This window comes from Typopeltis vanoorti, chromosome 6, assembly GCF_054136105.1.
Source record: "Typopeltis vanoorti isolate ZY-2024b chromosome 6, IOZ_Tvanoo_1.0, whole genome shotgun sequence".
In the NCBI taxonomy this organism is placed as follows: Eukaryota; Metazoa; Arthropoda; class Arachnida; order Uropygi; family Thelyphonidae; genus Typopeltis; species Typopeltis vanoorti.
The window spans coordinates 5,604,436-5,625,350 of NC_143554.1; the positions used below are offsets into that span (position 1 = coordinate 5,604,436).

Consider the following 20,915-nt stretch of genomic DNA (forward strand, 5'->3'; position numbering starts at 1 on the left):
ATTTTGTCACATTAAATTGACATCCATTCTCCTTAACCCAGAACTCCAATCTATCTAAGTCATCCTGCAAGACTTTGACATCTTCTGTTCACTATCACCCTACCCAACTTTCCATCATCAGCGAACAAATGAACTGTTCCACTTAGATCCCTTCCTATATCATTAATGAACAGATTAAACAGCAGTGGTCCAAGAACACGACACTGAGGCACACCACTAGTCACAGGCCGTCTTTTGGACTCTACTCCTGAATAAACTACTCTTTGATATCTCTCCATCAACCACCCACCTATCCATCTCACCAACCCTATATCCATTCCCATATGTTGTAGTTTACGGATTAGAATTCCATGTGGTATCCTGTCAAATGCCTTTGCCAGGTCCAGCAGTATCACTGTAAACCCGTTTCCCTTATCCAGTTCAGCCGTCACCTTGTTATAAAACTTGAGCTAGTTACTGAGGCATGATCTACCCTTCACAAAGTCATGCTGTCCGCTGTACAGTATCTCATTTTCATCAATCCATTCCTGTATTTTTCCCTTGACTACTTTCTCCAAGATCTTGACAACGACTCCTGATATGCTGATCGGTCGGTAATTTGCCACCATAGTCTTGGATCCTCCTTTATGCAGTGAAACTATTTTCCCTTCTTTCCATGCCTTCGGGACTAAACCAGACCCGAGACTCAGATTAAACAACATGGTCAAGGGCACTGATAATTCCTTAGCTGCTTCACGCAAGACCCGTGCCGTTATAACCATCCAATCCCACAGATGTATTCACATTAAGGTTCTGTAATAGACTATTCACCTCCACTTCATTCATCACAATTCATATATAAACTAATGGTTCCTTCATTTTTTCAATGTCACCATCTGGATGATATACTTTTGCAAAGTGCGCGCTCAGTAACTCCACTATATCGACTGGTTCACTGACCTCCTTACCATCGTCATTCCTTAAAATCATTTTGCCATGTACAGTTTTTTCCTTTGGATTGCTTAAGGGTCAAAGCTGTATAACTGAGAGGAGACCTCCACATAGCCTTTAAAGGAATGCGGAGAACCGACCAGGGCTTCTTACCTAATGTCCAATCCTCACCTTCTCGTGGTGCACCCTGTTGGGTATCTACTTTGATACTGAACGAACGAGGATGGGCTGGCAATTTGGGATTTAGCCGACCAAATTGTATTCTTATTGGTTAAACCAAAATAAAAAATGATGGTACAACATGACAAAATTTCATGCCGGCTGGGGCGTCGCCCGGTTAAACAAGGCCCCCGTTGTTTTCGCCAGGGAACCAGGGCGAACAGCGAAAAGTCAGCTACTGGAACAAATCTGAAAACAAACCCCAACTCAACATCACCAGAGTTAAAGATCAGTACTATCAACGTAAGAAGCCTGAATGGCAAAGAAATGGAGCTAGCTGAGAAATTAGATAAGTACCAGATCGACATAATAGGGGTGACTGAAACAAAAAAGACCAAAACTGGTGAGATCTTTCTGAGCAATAAATACAAAATGTTATATTCGGGCAATGACAATCAAGGAAAAGGAGTAGCCATAGTATTCAACACAAAATACGAGGCTAATCTTCTTGAATGGCAGTCAGTCTCAAGTAGAGTAATGTGGGCAAATATGAGAATGGGGAACTGGACAATGAGACTTATTTGTGCCTATGGTCCAACAGAAGGTTCTACTAAGGTAGAAGTGGAGGAATTTTTTGAGGCTTTAGAAAAAGCAACTGACACAATGAAAAATAAAAAGTTGGTCCTTGTTGGGGATCTAATTAGCAGAGTAGGAAATGATTGTGAGACATACAAAAATATTTTGGGAAAATTTGGAGAAAAGAGCAAAGCTAATAATATGGCAAATATCTGTTGGATTTCTGCTCAGGACATGGACTGGTTATTACTAACACCATGTTCCAACATAAAAATGTGCACAAATTCACATGGAGAGAAGAGGCTAGGAATAAGAAAAGTCTCATTGACTATGTTATTGTTGATAGTGATGTTTTCTCCCTGGTGCAGGACACCAGAGTGTACAGAGGATTTGAAATTGGAAGTGATCACTATTTAGTCTTGAGCAGGATAAAATTGAATTTCATATTGAAAAGAATAACATGTAAGAAAGTTTTAAAGTGAATAAAAGTTGAGCAGCTCTCAGATGTGAACTGTAGACTAAAATACAGAAAGATTATTGAAAATAAAATAAAAGAGTTTGAGACAAGAATCAAACCTTGGAGATACAGTGGCAAATTCTGAAGAAAACATTGATTGATTCTGCCAGAGTGGCATGTGGTGAGGTTGTGTGCAAGGATAAAAAAATCAGAACTCCCTGGTGGACACAGGAAGTTAAAGAAGCAGTGAAGGAAAAGAAGAAAGCATATCAAAAGTTCCTGGCAAATAAGTCAGCTTTTACTCTTAGAGAATACAGAGACAAATGTAAGAAAGCTAAACAGTGTGTAAAACTAGCTAAACAAAGTCATGGGAGGACATTGGCAAGAATATAGAAAATAAATATCAAGAAGGTGGCAAAATATTTTGGAGGTTGTTGAAGAAGCTTAGAAATGGAGGAAAGAGTGCTGTAAAAGGAGTTAGAGATGATAAAGGTGACATGAAAACAGGAGAAAAAGATATTCTTGAAGTATGGAGTAATTACTTTGAAAAACTGCTAAATGAAACAAGCAGTGATGACAGCATAGTGATAAAAAAACACTGACCAGGCATGCAGTCAGGAATACATATCCATACTTGAAGTAGAAAAAGCCATCAAAGGCTTGAAATGTGGAAAGGCAGCAGGAGTAGATGATATTCGACCAGAAATGCTGAAGTGTGGTGGTATAAAAGTCTTACGGTGCCTGCACTGCATAGTTCAGAAAGCCTGGACAGAGGGACAAATTCCTGATGATTGGAGTAGAGCTCTCATAGTACCCATATATAAAAAGGGAAATAAAACTGAATGTGAGAATTACAGAGGTATTTCCCTACTGAGTGTTCCTGGCAAGATCTATGCAAGTATACTTGAGAAACGGTTGAGAAGAATTGTGGAAGAAAAGCTTGGTGAAGAACAAGCTGGATTCAGGCCAAATAGAGGCTGTCAGGATCAGATCTTCACTTTTCGACAAATAGTCGAGAAAACATGGGAATATAACAAAGATCTGTATTTAAGTTTTGTCGATTTGGAAAAGGCATATGACAAGGTGCCAAGAGAGAAGCTATTCAATACGCTGCAGTTGTATGGTGTCAATGGGGCATTATATCAAGCAATACTTAGTCTTTATTTGAGTTGTAAGTCAGCAGTTAGAATTGAAGGAAGAACAGGAAGATGGTTTAATGTTAAATCTGGTGTGAGACAAGGATGTACATTATCCCCTCTGTTATTCATTATCTATATGGATCACATTATGAAGGAAAGTGGTATTAAACCTGATATCAAAATTGGAGATGTTAATGTCAGCTCTTTGCTTTATGCGGATTACTTCTAAATAAATCCGCTACAAGTCTGCAAGATTCTCTGACTAAATTGAATAGCTGTTGTAATAGATGTGGTATGAAGGTCAGCAATAAAAAGACAAAGACAATGAAAATAGGCAGAATCATTGAAAATGTCAACTGTGTTGTGAATGGAGAACCTGTGGAACAAGTAAAACATTTCAGCTACTTAGGCACAATTTTTGCTGAAGATGGTAAATTAAATATAGAAATAGACAACAGAATCAGCAAAGCTGGTATGGTGGGAAGTCAATTGAATAAATTCATATGGAATAAGAGAAAAATTAGTCGGAACACTAAATTAGCTGTATACAAGACAGTGTTCAAACCAGTTTTAACTTATGGATCTGAGAGCTGGGTCAGAAGTAAAACACTTGACCAAAGACTAGAGACCGCAGATATGAGAGTCCTGAGAAAGATTAGAGGCGTGAACAGATGGCATCAATGGCAATATCATATTAAAAATGAGGATATTAGGAAAGAACTTGACATTGTCAGCATCTAGGAATGCATTAGCAGAGCTAATCCCAGGTGGTATGGTCACTTAAATAGAATGGGAGAGGAAAGATTAGCAAAACAAGTGTTCTCTGCCAGGTTAGCAGGAAAACGACCCAGTTGAAGACCAAGATATAGGTGGATTGATACAGTACAAAATGCCTTAGACGATAGAAATATAAGATCTGATAATGTTTGAGTCTCGACAAGTAACAGACTGATTTGGAGGAAAATTGTAGATAAGAAGTTAGTAATGATGTAATTTTTTCATGTAGTACTGTCATACCCTTGAGGGTACATGGCAGGAATTTGATGATGATAATGATGGAGTTTTTTTCTTACTTGCAGCATATTGAAAGAACTGTTTGGGTTTCTCTTTTGCTTGCATAGCTAGTTTCCTTTCATAATCGGCTTTTGCTGTTTTTACCACACTCGTTACCCTTCTGGCCTGCACTTTATACCGTCACCCCTTTCTTTAAATTCACTCCACAGTTGTTTCTTTTTTGGCAGCTGAAGCTTAATGGTGTTATTCATACATTTAACCACTACTTGTTTTACTATTCGGACCCTAGGTATACAATTAGCCATAACCTCCTATAAATGCTCCTTGACCACTTCCCATGCTCTATCGACGTCCAGCCCTTGCAGTTGTACATGCCATGGCACTGATCCAAGCAATCTACTAAGCTTGTCAAATTTGCCAGTATGGTAATTCCACATATACCCTGTCTTAATCAAAAATTCCACACCTTTAGCTACCTCCCAGGTCAAGACCTTATGACACTTTCACCAATAGGTGGCAACATGGTCATATTCATTACAGTCGAATTGTGAGATGCTATTACCAGGTCAAGCACTCTCACACCCCTAGTATTTTCAATTACATGCTGTCTCAGATAGTTATCCCTTAATAATTGAATAAAATCCATTTCCTTCCTCACATGTGTCCTCTCCTCCTTCCAATCAACGTTACCATAGTTGAAATCCCCCATAATAATTACCCTCCTTCCACTCATTTCATCAATTTGTTTCTGCATACTATCTTCACCATCTATTCCATCACCTGGTCTATAGCAGCACCCAACTGTATATTTTATTCTGCCAGTCTCAATCTCACACCAAATAGCCTCAAATGAGCTCCTTTCACTATCCTGCAATACAACTTCAATTCTCCTTGGCTGCAGTTCATCAGCTATCATCAGTAACACCCCTCCCCCCATTTTATTCTCTCTGTCCTTCCTAAACACACTATAACCTACACATTCTATCCCACTAACTATATCATCTTCCGTCAGCCCTGTTTCACTAATGCCAATAATATGTGGCCAGGAAGAGCCAATCAAGGCCAAAAATTCTTCCTTCTTGTTCCTAATACTCCTGGCATTAGTATACATGAAATGCAGTGATCCCTTTGACCCACCCCTATCTTGATGCGTTATTCTAAATGTCCCATTCCCATTTTTTGTCCTTAGTGTTGGCTCGGGTACATTATATACATTTTTACACTCAACTGTCTCACTGATTTTTGCATATCCACTACCCCCCTTCTTGGTAGTTCTAGTTTCCTGGTTCTGCACATCCATTTTCACTTCATTCAGCAACACTTTTTCCAGTCTCCGCACACCGAGTCCATTCAAATGCAGGCCATCCATCTTGTATAAGTCCTTTCGCCCATCAAACTCATTCCACACGTCCACGAATTCCACACCACACCGTCTGCATAACCTGCGCATAATGTCATTTGCGATTATGGCCCTCCTTCTAAACTCCTGTCTATCATACCGCAGCAACAGACTCACCATTTTAACTCTGTCACTCTTTTCTTTCGTTACCTTTAACAATACTTTCAAGTCCTCTCTCATAAAAAATTTATCACCTTTCAATTCATTTGTACCCGCCACAATTATTAATTCTTTCACCCTCTGTTTTTGCACTCTAATACTCTCACTTACATCCTTAAATTTCACACCTGGTAAGTACGATTTAGTTACACTCCCATCTATCACTCCTCTTAATAATGAGTCACCATACAACACTCTTTCCTTCATTTCAGAAACTCTCCCACGCTGTTTATTTACGTTAGCCGAATCACTCTGGAAAGAGTTTTGCAGGTGCTGTAATTGCCGCTGCGCATTTTCTATCATTGTGCGCAACCTAGCGATCTCACTTCCTACAAATAATTCCTCATTTTTTTATCATTCAAACCATTTTCTCTTTCTGTATAGTTGCTCTCACTCTTTCTTAGATCACCGCTCTCATTGCCATCTTGTACATCGCAATTCCCTATCAAGCCACTATTTTCACTCTCATTCTGGCTTTCTTCAACCATAACTGTCTCACAACCTGACACATACTTCAACTCCTCACTTTGCTTACACTTTCTGCACATTCTCCCACCACTATCACTTTCAATCCAAACTCCAGCCTCATTCAGGAATGCATACATTCCACACACATCATATTGGACAAATTCTCTCACATTATAGTTTTTGAACAATGGCGTCATATTTTTGGATGCCGTTATCTTATGTCGCATTTGTGCCATATTCAAATCTATGAAACGTATCATTAAATACTGAATTAAATAACGGAATTCACACCAAAATCACACAGACACAACAAGTTACCAAAATTAGACTATATTACGTTATGATTTTAACCTATATTCTAATTTTCATTCAAAATTATACTTAGCTTTCAGGAGCTCCCTGAAAATACGACTGACCATCTGGCCCTCTAGCGGCCAATCTCAAATTTAATGATTTAATGATGCCAAATTTCTGAGATGCATGATGAGCGGAAGAATTGTGAATGTAGCGACCTGAAAATGTAGGCTTGAGATAGACGGGCGTGGCGATGGAACAGTCTTCTTTTCTTTGAATGTGTAAATCCAGAAAGGAGATACCCTGTGGAGATTCTTTTTCTAACGTAAAGTTGATGTGAGGATGAAGAAAGTTTATTTTATCTAGAAACAGTTGTAATTCCTGTTCAGGATGATCCCAGACTGCAAATATGTCATCTACATAATGTAACCAAATTTTTGGTTTGGATTCAAAAGTGAATATTTTTTCTTCAAGGTGTTCTAGAAACAGGTTTGCTGAGTTTGGTGATAAAGGAGATCCCATTTGCTGTTTCTTCTTGTTTGATCTTTCCCGGTGAAGTAACTGAAAATTTTTTAATTGTTTCTTCATCTTTCCATTATTGAAGCCAACAGACTTCGTTTCAAGGTAGCAAAAGTAGTCTACAATGCCAAACCTACGGACTTAAATATCCCACCATCAGAATTTAAAGCTCTTACATCCTTAAAACAGAATAAGAATATAATCATTACCAGAGCTGACAGAGGGAATACCATTGTGGTTCTTGATACCAATTCATATGACTGAAAAATGAAATTATTACTCCGAGATCGTAATACTTACACCAGATTGGATTATGATCCTACTAAACGTCAACTTAGAAAATTAAACAAGTTACTTGATGAAACCTCCTCCTTAGATGAAGAAACAATTAAAAAACTCAAGACATACCATGCTGGACCTCCCAGAATTTAAGGCTTACCTAAGCTTCATAAAATTAATGTTCCTCTCAGACTAGTTGTAGATTCTATTAGCAGTCCAACTTACAAGTTATCAAGATTCTTATCTAACCTTCTCCATCCTCATATAGGCCACTCAGCCTCTTCAATAAAAAATCCACTGAGTTTCATGCAAAAATAAAAGACATTCAACTGTTAAAAACCGATTTGTTAATTAGCTTCGACATTGTCTCCCTCTTCACGAACATTCCCCACAAAGAAACAGTAGAATTATTAACTCAGAAATTTCCTTCTGATATAGTTGAATTATTCAAATTTGTTATTACATCCAGTTACTTCACCTGGAAAGGTCAAACTTACAAACAAAAAGAAGGAACAGTAATGGGATCTCCTTTATCACCAAACTTAGCAAACCTGTTTCAAGAACACCTTGAAGAAAAAATATTCACTTTTGAACCCAAACCAAAAATTTGGTTACGATATGTCGATGACGTATTTGCAGTCTGGGATCATCCCGAACAGGATTTACAACTGTTTCTAGATAAAATAAACCTTCTTCATCCTCGCATCAACTTTACACTAGAAAAAAAATCTCCACAGGGTATCCTCCTTTCTGGATTTACACATTCAAAGAAAAGAAGACAGTTCCATCGCCATGTGTCTGTCTATCGCAAGCCTACATTTTCAGGTCACTACATTCACAATTCTTCCGCTCATCATCCATCTCAGAAATTTGGCATCATTAAATCGCTAGTTTCCAGAGCACACAAATTCTGCTCCTCTGAAGATTCTCTAAACCAAGAACTAGAAATAATCAAAAATACAGCTATACTGTATGGATATAATCTTAAAACAACTCAAAAAATCATCAGTCACCTTCCCACACATCGATCCAGACAAGAAGTCCATAGGATTCCCATACCTTATGTCAAAGGCATCTCTGAATGTCTTACAAAAATTATGAAGAAATACAATTTTGCCACTACTTACAAACCTATCAACCAAATCTATAACTTGTGTCCTTCTCCTAAGGACAAACTCTCACCTCTGATGTTACCTGGAGTTTATGAGATCCCATGCTCCTGCAAATTGTCTTACTTTGGTCAGACAGGTAGGTCTGTTTAGAAACACATCTCAAAACATCAAGACCATATTCATATTTTCATACCGTAGAAATCTGGTCTCTCCCAACACGGAGTTGAAAATCCAAACCATAGGATCCGTTAGGAGAAGTCAAAACTTTTACACAGATCTTTATATAAATATGAACATTTATATAAAGAAAGTGCTGACACCCTACTACACAGACCAAATTTAAATCACAACAATGTTCTTACTATTCCTAAAGTATGGGAAATTGTCATACAAAATTGTGTAAAATAATCTTTATATTTATTTTATTTTATTTATTTTATTTTTTTTTTTTTCAGTTATATTTAATTTACTTCTATAACACATTACTGTACGCATGTTGAGATTCCATTGTAATCATGTGCCCTAACTGTATGTTATTCCTAGTATTGTTTAAACTGCTGTACTGATGATGTCCCACGATACTTGGGATGAAATATTTACGAATTAATTAGTCATCACTGTGGTTATTCCGTGTGTTTTTAGTGATGAATTCACCACAGGTTTCATTATATTAAAAAAAAAAAAAAAATAGGCAAATGTAATTGTAGTAGTACATACTGTAAAATCTCTCATAAGTAATTCCATGACTTATCAAGTTCAGTTTACAATGGGTTTAATTTAGGAAATGTACAAAAAAAAGAGATAAAAAGAAAGCTCAATGAAATATAATTCCTTGTAGGTCATTGTGTTAAACAAAAAGGAATTTTCTTTGTTACTATAATGTGGCACATGAATCAGCAAATTTATGGTAAGATTAGTAAAGAACAAAGTGGATTATCAGGAGAGAAAAAGTTAGAGACTTGCAGAAGGTGACATCAAAGGGTCAGCAAGTGCCAAAGACAAAAGTCAAAAGGCATGCGAAGATGACAACAACAACAACATTCCTGGAGTAAGCATGTGACAAGTTCAAACAACACGCAAATGGGAAGACAAATGAAGTCTGGAAACATAGAAGGCACCCTAGCAGTAAGCAAAATTACAGGATTCTCAATGCTTTCTCTTTCCTGTAATTGCCACCATCCATTGTCAGAAAAAGAAAGAGGCTTCGTGTGTCTGCCTTCAGGATTCTGAAGATGTGCTCGTATTTGAAGATCTCAATTGTTCGTGATCAAAAGGAATAGAAGAGAAGCTTTGGCTATCGTCTACATGGATCGCCTACATGAAGGAGACACTGTGACAAGATGTTAGGAAGGAAGAGATCAACACAATGAATGAAAGAAAGGTTAGGAAGATTCCAAAAAACATTTGATTAATGCGAGGGATTGTTTGTGAAGGAGAAACTTGTAACTATAATTCTGAAAATATATGCAGAATGTGCATGAACCTATTGTATGTAATTTGCCAGTGGGATATTATTATTCTATCATGCCTCCAGGGAGTCAGACTCATCGAGGGAGGGTACCTACTCCAGCTCTCTATCTCCACCAACTACAACTACTATCATCATCCATACCAACGTCATCTACTGCCCATCACTACCACCACTAGTATTTTCACAGACAATTACAAACATCCATGCCCACGGCAGGATTCGAACCTGCAGGAAGGAAGAGATCAACTCAATGAATGAAAGAAAGGTTAGGAAGATTCCAAAAAACATTTGATTAATGCGAGGGATTGTTTGTGAAGGAGAAACTTGTAACTATAATTCTGAAAATATATGCAGAATGTGCATGAACCTATTGTATGTAATTTGCCAGTGGGATATTATTATTCTATCATGCCTCCAGGGAGTCAGACTCATCGAGGGAGGGTACCTACTCCAGCTCTCTATCTCCACCAACTACAACTACTATCATCATCCATACCAACGTCATCTACTGCCCATCACTACCACCACTAGTATTTTCACAGACAATTACAAACATCCATGCCCACGGCAGGATTCGAACCTGCAGCTTTTTGGCTGGTGAGCAGATATGCTAACCATTTGGCCAACTGGACCAGCAATTTCTATTTTCTATTGTATAGCAAATAGAAATAGTTAATTAGACTAGACCAGAGAGTGTCTCACTATCATGTTAAGTTTAAGTGCTATGATAATTCAGAATCAAGGTTTAGAGGAATGAGTGCTGTGTATTCTATCTAGTGTGTATATTGTAGATATTCTTTTGGTCTTAATAAATAGTTTGTAAACAGCACACTGAACTGTGAGGTGTCAATCTCCAAAAAAATTCCGAAGTGCAAGTAATATGTGAAATTTTATTTAATTGCCATGACTGACTAGAAGGGATAAATTTAAAGTAAAGCGGGAAATGTGCATATGATTTCAGAAACCTGTATTGTCTTTGAATATTGTCTTATACTCTCATCCTCAATATACAGTCTAGCTGGCACAGTCGATAAACAAATAAATAAATTTGCTAGACTACAGAGCATCAATTCCCAACTGGTGGTATGCATATCCCTGGGGGGGGGGGGGGTACGTGCTGGGCCGTTCAGGGGTACATGAAAAATAATCAGTAATGGTGGAAAAACAAGTAAAGTAAACAAAATGCAAAATGATAGTTGTGGAACAATAAATGGCAGTATTTAAAAACAGCTATTTTAAAAACAAAGGCTACAATTTATAGAAATGGGTTTAAAGGGGTACACAAGTGGAAAAAGGTTGGGAACCACTGCTATACAGCATGAGAGATAAGACATAGCATAAGCATATATATATATATATGGTGGCAGTCAGAAAGTAAGACAGCTGACCATAATAAGAAAATTAAAGACAAAGCAGGATAGATAGATGCAGATATAAGATAAAGAATGTTACAAAAGGTGCAGACAACATATATGTAATATAAATTTTACAAAACCTTGAGAGATGTCCAACATATCACATCACAACACATGCTGGAAGTGGCCACCTTCTTCCTGCAGGTACCTGACAACCTGTCACTCCATGTTTGCAAATGTCTCAGTTAGCTGAGTGTGGCTGATGCTGTCATTTGCAATGGCGACGTTTGCTTTCAGTTGCTGGAGTGTGTGTATGTGGTTCATTGGCATAGACCTTTCAGACAAAGCGTGGAACCATGCTTTGTCTGAGAAAAATGTTATGTCCAGGTTCTTATTACTTTCAGCCATGAAGGTCTGAAACTAATTGAAGTATGACACCCTTTTTGTGAATTAGGCCCCTGCACTGTAGACGTCCAACATAGGTGAATGCTCCTTTTTTTTGCTGCTCTGTGGCAAGTCGAAAGTGACAAGCTAATTTCTTGGGACAGTCATTGTAAGGACTTGCTTGGTGAGTTAAGCAGCCTGAAGTAATAGAAATATTACTTTTTTACTTTTACTATGCAAAGTCCTTGGAGCGAGTAAATATGGGGAGCCACAGGGTACTCTAGCATTGGTGGAGAGGTTTGAACAGAGTAGGCCATCAACTTAGTTATATACATAATGAGCAGAAATGAAGCTCATAATCCATTCACCAAGGCTGGATTATAGGCTAACATGTTGCCACTTCTCATCTCAAATTGTTATGCAGAATTTTTTTTTGCTGTTCATTGTTTGTCTCTTGACAGTCAGAACAAGAACAGTCTGGAAATACAAACACATAGCCTCTTTGTTGGAGAGCAGATACGCTAACAACACACAAGAAAGAATATGGAGGGGGGGGGCATCTGTGGGATTTAAGTTTGGGTGCAGTTAACAGTGCTTTAACAGTGCTCTCTGTTTACATCTCCTAGTGATGTACGAGGGTGGTCTGAAAAGTTCTCGGCCTAACAATAAAAAAACGAATTTATAATTTCAAAATTATTTTTATTTTTCAACATAATCTCCCTTAAGACTAATACATTTATTCCAGTGATGCTTCAGCGCCATTATCCCGTCCCTGTAGTGGTTCTCGGTAAGATCTGCAAAATACCCCTCTACATCTGCAATCACCTCTTCGAATAAAAACGCTGACTGGCAAGGAAGAGATAGAAGTCAGAGGGAGCCAAATCTGGGGAATAGAGTGGATGTTCCAACAATTCATAGTGTAGATCCCTTAATTTTCCCATTGCCAAAACACCTTTGTGGGCAGGTGCATCCTGATGAAAGATGATTTTTTTTCTTCTGCAAACTAGGTCTTTTCTCAAGAATTTTTTTCATCTAGTCTGATTAAAATATTGGAATAATATTCCCCGGTTATTGTTTTAATCTTTTCAAGATAATTAATAAACAAAATGCCTTTAGCATCCCAAAACACCGATGCCATGACCTTTCCTACTGATGGAACCGACTTTGTCTTCTTTGATGCTGAACAACCAGCTTCTGTCAGTTGTTTTGACTGCTGTTTGGATTCTGGTGTGTAATGGTGAATCCAAGTCTCATCCATAGTAATAAATTGACACACAAAATCAGTTTTATTCTTGTTAAAATGCTCCAAGCACTGTTCAGAGATTTTCATGCGATTGCGTTTTTGATCTGCTGTGAGCAAGCATGACACCCATCTTGCGCAAAGCTTTTTCATTTGCAATTCTTCATGCAAAATATATCCTACATGTTCTTTTGAAATGCCTATAGTCTCAGCAATTTCATGCATTTTGACTCGCCGGTCATCCAATACCATATCATGCACTTGATCAATGATTTCTGGTGGTGTTACATTTTTTGGATGTCCTTCACATGGATCATCTTCAAGGCTGGTACAGCCACATTTAAACTTGGCAGCCCATTTCTTAATTGTTGAAAATGAAGGAGAAGAGTGCCCATAAACTTTTATGAACTTTGAATGAATTTCTTTTGGTGTTAAACCTTCTTTTACAAAGAATTTTATAATTGCAAGATACTCAATTTTATCCATTTCAAGGGATACAGACAACACTTTTGCTTCAGACAGCTGTATAAAACAAACTACTTGAATAGAATGAACTTGCAATTTCACATAGATGCTTATAACAGATGTACCAACTTAGAAAAAAAAAAATCTTGCTGATAGTGTTGCCATCTATTCGAGGCCGAGAACTTTTCAGACCACCCTCGTATTTTGCTAGTAGGTGGATGATTCACTAATTTTTGTCATTATACACATTGTTTATTATCCTTTTAATCAGTACATGACAATTTCTTGAGACTACTTCTAGTTGTATTATTGTGCAATTTTGTGAATAATTTATAAAAGTTTTCTTTTTTTTTTTTTTTAACTGTAATAATTTCTCTCCTTTTCAGTCTGAAGATGTAGATGATTACTACTATGACATTGAGCCAGTTAGACCCATTAAGGCACTTAGAGAAGTAAGTTAGTTTTTAATGTTTTACAGAATGAATTCTGTGGATAATTTTATCACATGGTTAATTTTAATGTAATCACAGATGTAGCTAGAACTTTAAATGAATCATCCACCTTTACTTGTTTGCATTTAGATTTTATCTGGTATCTTTAATTCAAAAAAATCCCGTATAAACTGCTTAATATCTGATAGCATGCCATATATCTAATGTTTTTTAGGCACATTTTAAACGAGTTTTTTTTTTTTATATAAATTAGCTTTCATCACATATGTTGTCAAGCAATAATTTTGGAAATAAGAATTGTTTTGTGATGTTTACTTCTAATTAGAAATATTATCCCATTTGCAGATTAGCTGATCTGTATTTATGGATAAAAAAGATCCCTACACATTCACCTTTCTAAATGTTAATATAATGAACTTTCACTTCACTGTTTTAGGGACTCTAAATTATGGTTAGCTTTCACTATTTCAGACTCCTGGAGACCAAATAATTTGTTATAATGAATCATGACATTTGCCCTTTAACTGGAAAATAATGGATTCAAACGAAGTTATCCACAAACCATCCAGAATGCAAGGAACAGAAATTTTTTTAGCATTACACAGAACCTATGAAAATTTGGTCAGGAGACTTTTCAGTAGTTGCTTATAATTGCGTCGACTGTAATACTTTGTTATAGTAAAAGTAGTGAATTACCATTTGAATAGCATTGATTCTATGACTGGAAATTTTTTTTTGATAGTTTTCCTCACTTCTGCACGAGACAAGTTGGATTCACCTTTAATTAAAAAGGCCCTTGTGAATGTTCCTTGCATTCTGGATGGTTTGTGGATAACTTCGTTTGAATCCATTACTTTCCAGTTAAAGGGCAAATGTCATGACATTTGTTGACTGTGCTGTGGAAGTGTTTGTGGAAGCCTTGGGATTAAAATAAATTATTAAAGGATTGTGGAATCGTTTTCTGTTTATAAGTAAAATACCATAAATTAAAATTTATCAGGAGTATATACAAAAGATAAAAGGAAATGTAACATCACACTATAATAATTTCAATTCAATTCCTAATTTAATTCAGTTTTAATCCCTGAAAAACACAGTTATGTCTTATTTCTCCCCAAAAGAAGAAGAACCATATTCTTCCAACCCCTTTCTTTGATAGCACCCAAATCTCTTTAGCAAGATTTGATTTTTCTCCTTGGGATTACCTTGACATTAAGCCTTTCTTGGTGCAAATACATTAAACCATTGCATCCCTGGCCTCAAAAAAAAAAAAAAAAAAAAATTAGAATTGAAGGAGGTACAGGAAGATGGTTTGATGTTAAATCAGGTGTGCAACAAGGGTGTACATTATCTCCTCTGTTATTCATTATCTATATGGATTACATTATGAAGGAAAGTGGTATTAAGTGTATCATAATTGACGATATTAATCTTAGCTCTAAACTATATGCAGATGATATTATACTTCTGAGTAAAACCAGTACAAGTCTGCTAGATTCTCTGACTAAATTGAATAACTATTGTAATAAATTTGGTATGAAAACCAGCAATAAAAATAAAAAAAGACAATGAAAATAGGCAGACACATTGAAAACCTGAACTTTATCCTGAATGATGAACCTGTAGAACGAGTAAAACATTTCAGCTATTTAGGCACAATTTTTAGTGAAGATGGCAAATTAAATGGAAATAGACAACAGAATTAGTTAAGCTGGTATGGTAGGAAGTCAGCTGAATATAAATTTATATGGAATAGGAAAGAAATTTGTCAAAACACTAAATTAATTGTATATGAGACAGTGTTCAAACCAATTTTAACTTATGGATCTGAGAGTTAGGGTTAGAAATAAAACACTTGATCAAAGAGTGGAGACCACAGATATGGGAGTTCTGAGAAAGATTAATGGAATGAACAGATGGCATCAATGGCTATATCATATTAAAAATGAGGATATTAGGAAAGAATTTAACATTGTTAGCATGCAAGAAAGTGTTAGCAAAATTATCTCAGATCTGCAAACCTGGCAGAGAACTAGTTTTGCTGATCTTTCTCTCCCATTAAAACAGAAACACTAAATTAATTGTATACGAGACAGTGTTCAAACCAATTTTAACTTATGGTCAAAGAGTAGAGACTACAGATATGGGAGTTCTGAAAAAGATTAATGGAATGAACAGATGGTATCAATGGCTATATCATATTAAAAATGAGGATATTAGGAAAGAACTTAACATTGTTAGCATGCAAGAAAGTGTTAGCAAAGTGATCTCAGATCTGCAAACCTGGCAAAGAAAACTAGTTCTGCTGATCTTTCCTCTCCCATTAAAACAGAATCGGAGAGGAATGATCAACAAAACAAGTGTTCTTTGCCAGGTTTGCAGAAAAAAGTACCCTGAGGAAAACTAAGATGTAGATGGATTGATGCAATAAAAACTGCCTTAAAAGACAGAAATATAAGGTCTGATAATGTTGGAATCTTGACAGATAACAGATTAATTTGGAAGAAAATTGTTGATTGAAAGCTAGTTACGGAGTAACTTTTTCATGTAGTATTATCATAATATCCTTCTCGTCCCCTGAGGGGTACATATCAGGAATTTGATGATGATGAAGTCAGGATATTTTGAAATACAATATTTTGAGGGATCGCTTAAGGGTCAAAGCCAAATAATTGGGAGGAGACCTCCACATCACCTTTCAGGAATGCAGAGAACCAACTGAGTCTTCTGACCTAATGTCTAATCCTCACCTTCACATGGTGGTGCACTCTGTTAATAGGTATCTACTGGGTACTGAATGAATGAGAATATGCTGGCAATTTGGGATGCATATGATGGTGCAACATGATTAGATTAGATTAGATTTCATGCTTGATGGGGTGTTGCTCATCTTGTTTAAATGGTCAACATTTAAACCCCCCACTCTTTTCATCAGGGAACTAGTGTGAAAAGTCAGCTACTGGAACAAGCTCCAACTCAACATCATGGAAAAGAAAAAAGGAAATCAAACTTACAGAAATTTGGAAAAGTACCATTTGGACATAATTGGAATTACTGAGTCAAAGAAGACAAAAACAGTCGAGATCTTACTAAATAATAAGTATATGATATTTTCAGGCAGTACTGATCAAGGAAAGGAAAGAGTAGCAATAACGTTCAACACCAGTCACGAAGATAAACCTTGATTCGAACACATTTTCAAGTAGAGTTATGTGAGCAAACTTCAAAGTGTGCAAATGGATAATGAAACTTATTTGTGCCTATGGTCCCACAGAAGGTTCTTCAAGGAAAAATCAGTGGAATTTTTGAGTCATTAGAACGGGCACCTGACATGAAGAAAATGGAAAAAGAGGTCCTTGTTAGGGATCTGAACAGCAGAGTAGGAAATTAATCCTGTCAGGCATATAGGAACATTTTGGGAAATTTTGGAGACAAGATCAAAGCTAATAATAATGGGAAGTATTTACTGGACTTCTGCTCAGTATATGGACTAGTCATTATTAACACTGTGTTTCAACATAAAGATGTACACAAATTCACACAAAGAGAAGACATAATAAGAAAAGCCTAATTGTCTACGTCGTTGATAGTGATATCTGTCATCAAGCTTATTCAGTATAAAAGAGTGTACAGAGGATTTGAAATAGAAAGTGACCATTACTTAGCGCTAAGCAGGATAAAATATATATATATATATATATATATATATGTCACTATACAAACATTATTGAATCAAAAATGAAACAAATTGAAAACAAGAACACAAGCTTGGAGTATTAGTGGCAAATTCTAAAGAAATTATTGATTGATTCAGCCTGGGAGGTACATAGTGAAGTTATCTATCTATCCCAATGGCTTTAACAGGCCTTTAAGGCCCACAACCTTCCAAGCATGCTTGGATTTCGTAACCGAAATACGAGGATAGAATGGTCACTCCTATGCCTCAAGGTATTCTTGGCTGTATCCCTGTGTGTTCAAGGGGCCGGTTTGCCTGCTTGCGGGATGAAAAACACCAGATAAACTGGCGAAAAAAACCCTACTGCCCGCGCCCAAGACCGGCTAACTTGGCTATGGCTGAGGAAGATCCTTCAGCTCCTCACGTCTCGGACGGGAATCGAACCTAGGACACTCCTTCCCCAGGCATATGGTTGCGAAGCGCAAAGCCACTAGGCTAACCGCGCGGACAGTGAAGTTATCTGCAAGGATAAAAAAAAATAAGAACACCATGGTGGATACAAGGAGTTAAAGAAACAGCCCTGAAAAGACGAAAGCATATGAAAAATTCTTAGCAAATAATATTCTGGAGAATATTCTGGAGGCTATTTAAGATGCTTAGGAAAGGGAGAAAAGAGTACTGTAAAAGGAATAACAGATAAAAGTGACATAAAAACTGAAAATAAGGATATCCTAAATGTCTGGAAGAATTACTTTAAAAGACTGTTAAATGAACCAGGCAGTGATAGAACTGTATCAGAAAATTTTGGAGGAATGCAAAGAGGAGTACATATCAATACTTGAGAAGAGAAGATGCCATCAAGAACTTGAAATGTGGAAAGGCAGCTGGAGTATATGATATTTGACTAGAAATGCTTAATTAATCATGGAGGCATGAAAGTTTTGCAGTGGCTACCCTGCATGATTCAGAATGTCTGGTCAGAAGGTTGAATTCCCCATGATTGGAGTAGAGTTCTCATAGTACCCATCTGTAAAAAAGGAAATGAAGTTGAATGTGCGAATTACAGAGAAATTTCTCTACTGAGTGTTCCAGGTAAGATTTATGCAAGCATGCTTGAAAATAGGTTGAGAAAGATTGTGGAAGAGAAACTTGGAGAAAATAAGCTGGGTTCCGATGAAATAGAATTATCAAGATCAGAATTTCACTTTAAGACAAATAGTTGAGAAATTGTGGGAATATGACAAGGACCTGTACTTAGATTTTATAGATCTGGAAAAGACATAAGGTATCCAGAAAGAAGCTTTTCAAAACACTTACAATTATATGAGGTGATTAGAACATTATACATTGCAATACATGGTCTATATTTAAGTTGTCAGTCAGCAGTTAGAATTGAAGGCAATACAGGAAGATGGTTTGATGTAAAATCAGGGGTAAGACAAGGATGCACATTATCTCCAGTCTTATTCATCATCTATATGGATCACGTCATGAAAGAAAGTGGCATTATTCTTGATATTAGAATTGGAGATGTCAAACTAGCTCTTTTGCTTTATGCAGATGATGTTACTGGAGACTTGTACTAAAGAATACTGGAGACTTAAAGAATTTACTTAAAGAATACTGGAGACTTGTACTAAACACATCTAGTACAAGTCTCCAGTATTCTTTAAGTAAATTGAATAACAACTATAACAAATTTGGCATGAAACTCAGCAATGAAAATAGGCAGGAGCATAGAAAACTTCAGCTGCATTCTGAATGGAGATTCTACAGAACAAATAAAATATTTCAGCAATTTAGGTACAGTTTTTAGTGAAGAAAGCTGGTTAAATCTGGGAATAGACAGTATAAGCAAAGCTGGTATGGTGGGTAGCCAGCTGAATAAATGTATATGGAATAAGAGAAAAATTAGCCAAAACACCAAAGTAGCAGTATACAAGACTGTGTGCTGGTTTTAAGTTATGGATTTGATCAAAGACTAGAGGCCACAGATATGAGGGTTCAGAGAAAACTTAGGGGAGTGAATCAATGGCAGAATCGTATTAAAAATGAAGATATTAGAAAGGAACCTGACGTTATTAGCATTCAAGAATGTGTCAGGATAGCTAATCTAAAGTGGTATGGCCATTTAAATAGAATGGATGAAGAAAGGTTAGCAAAACAAGTGTTTGATGCCAAGATAGCAGAAAGAGATCCAGAGGAAGACCATGGTCTGTGTGGTCATATCTAATGTTAGATATGACAATATTGATGGAAATTTTTTCACTTGGCTATGCTACCAATTATATATATTTGGTTTAATCTTTTATCCAAGTGTAAGCAAACAAAGTTTGCACCTGAAGTATTTTCAGGACTGGGACAACTCTTGGTAAAGGTGGTATAAGTGCCTTAGTATCTCCCATAATGCAAAGCACATCTCCTTGCAGACTTGTATAATGCTATGCATTAAGGAAAGAACCACTACCCAGACCAGTTTCTACCTTTATTGAGGTTTCATCAGTGGGAACCAGACCCAGAGGTGGTGATACTAAGGTGGAAGTAATGAAGAAGTCATATTTACCTATACCAGTTGCCAAAAGGTGTCGCATCGTATTATTAAAATTCTCTGTATTAGAGATAAGTTCATGGAAGTTTTTTCACTTGGCTATGCTACCAATTATATATATTTGGTTTAATCCTTTATCCAAGTGTAAATAAGTGAAAATACTTCAGGCGCAAACTTTGTTTGCTTACACTTGGATAAAGGATTAAATCAAATATATATAACTGATATGACACTATTGGGTGCTCGCAAGTAATAGCTAATTTGGAGGAAAATTGTTGATGGGAAATTAATAATAATGTAAACGTATTCATGTAGTGCTGTCATTGTAACCTGAATATCCCTTTGGCATACATATCAGGAAATTGATAATAATGATGATAAAATATTTTGAAATATTTTCACTGATCATACTTGTTTCTCTTATATGATCATTCCTTATTTGTGCTGATTGTATTGGATCTATTTTCTTGTTTTTATTTGTCATGTTCCCTCTTTTCCACCTATCAGCTAGTGTGCAACTACACACCTTCAATCTAGCACAGACTGGCCACTAGCTTGGTCACTTGTCTCTGGATCCTCTGCTACCACCTGATCCCCAGAAACCCATGTGACCAAATTTGTGCACAGTAGGTGACACTATTTTTTTCAACCTCTGTTATGAACTTAAGCCTAATTTGTGTCCACAGATTAATGGAACTGAAATAAATAGTCAAGTATTCTCAAATAATATTTTATTTTGCTTAACTTGCAAGTCATCACCATTCTTATAAAAACTAAATCAGACTCCAGTAGTGAGTCTTTTTGATATTGCATTAGATT

At 36.6% G+C, this 20,915-nt stretch overlaps 1 protein-coding gene across 3 annotated transcripts in view; it reads left to right on the top strand.

Moving 5' to 3' along the window:
- LOC150105259 (leucine-rich repeat flightless-interacting protein 2-like) overlaps positions 1-20,915 on the top strand; it is a 308,848-nt gene that overhangs the window by 124,382 nt on the left and 163,551 nt on the right. For all 3 annotated transcript variants that reach the window (XM_090394023.1, XM_090394022.1, XM_090394021.1), the window contains one exon: positions 13,807-13,872. In XM_090394023.1, the coding sequence (XP_090250149.1) occupies positions 13,807-13,872 (66 nt within the window). The remainder of the gene's footprint in view (positions 1-13,806; positions 13,873-20,915) is intronic.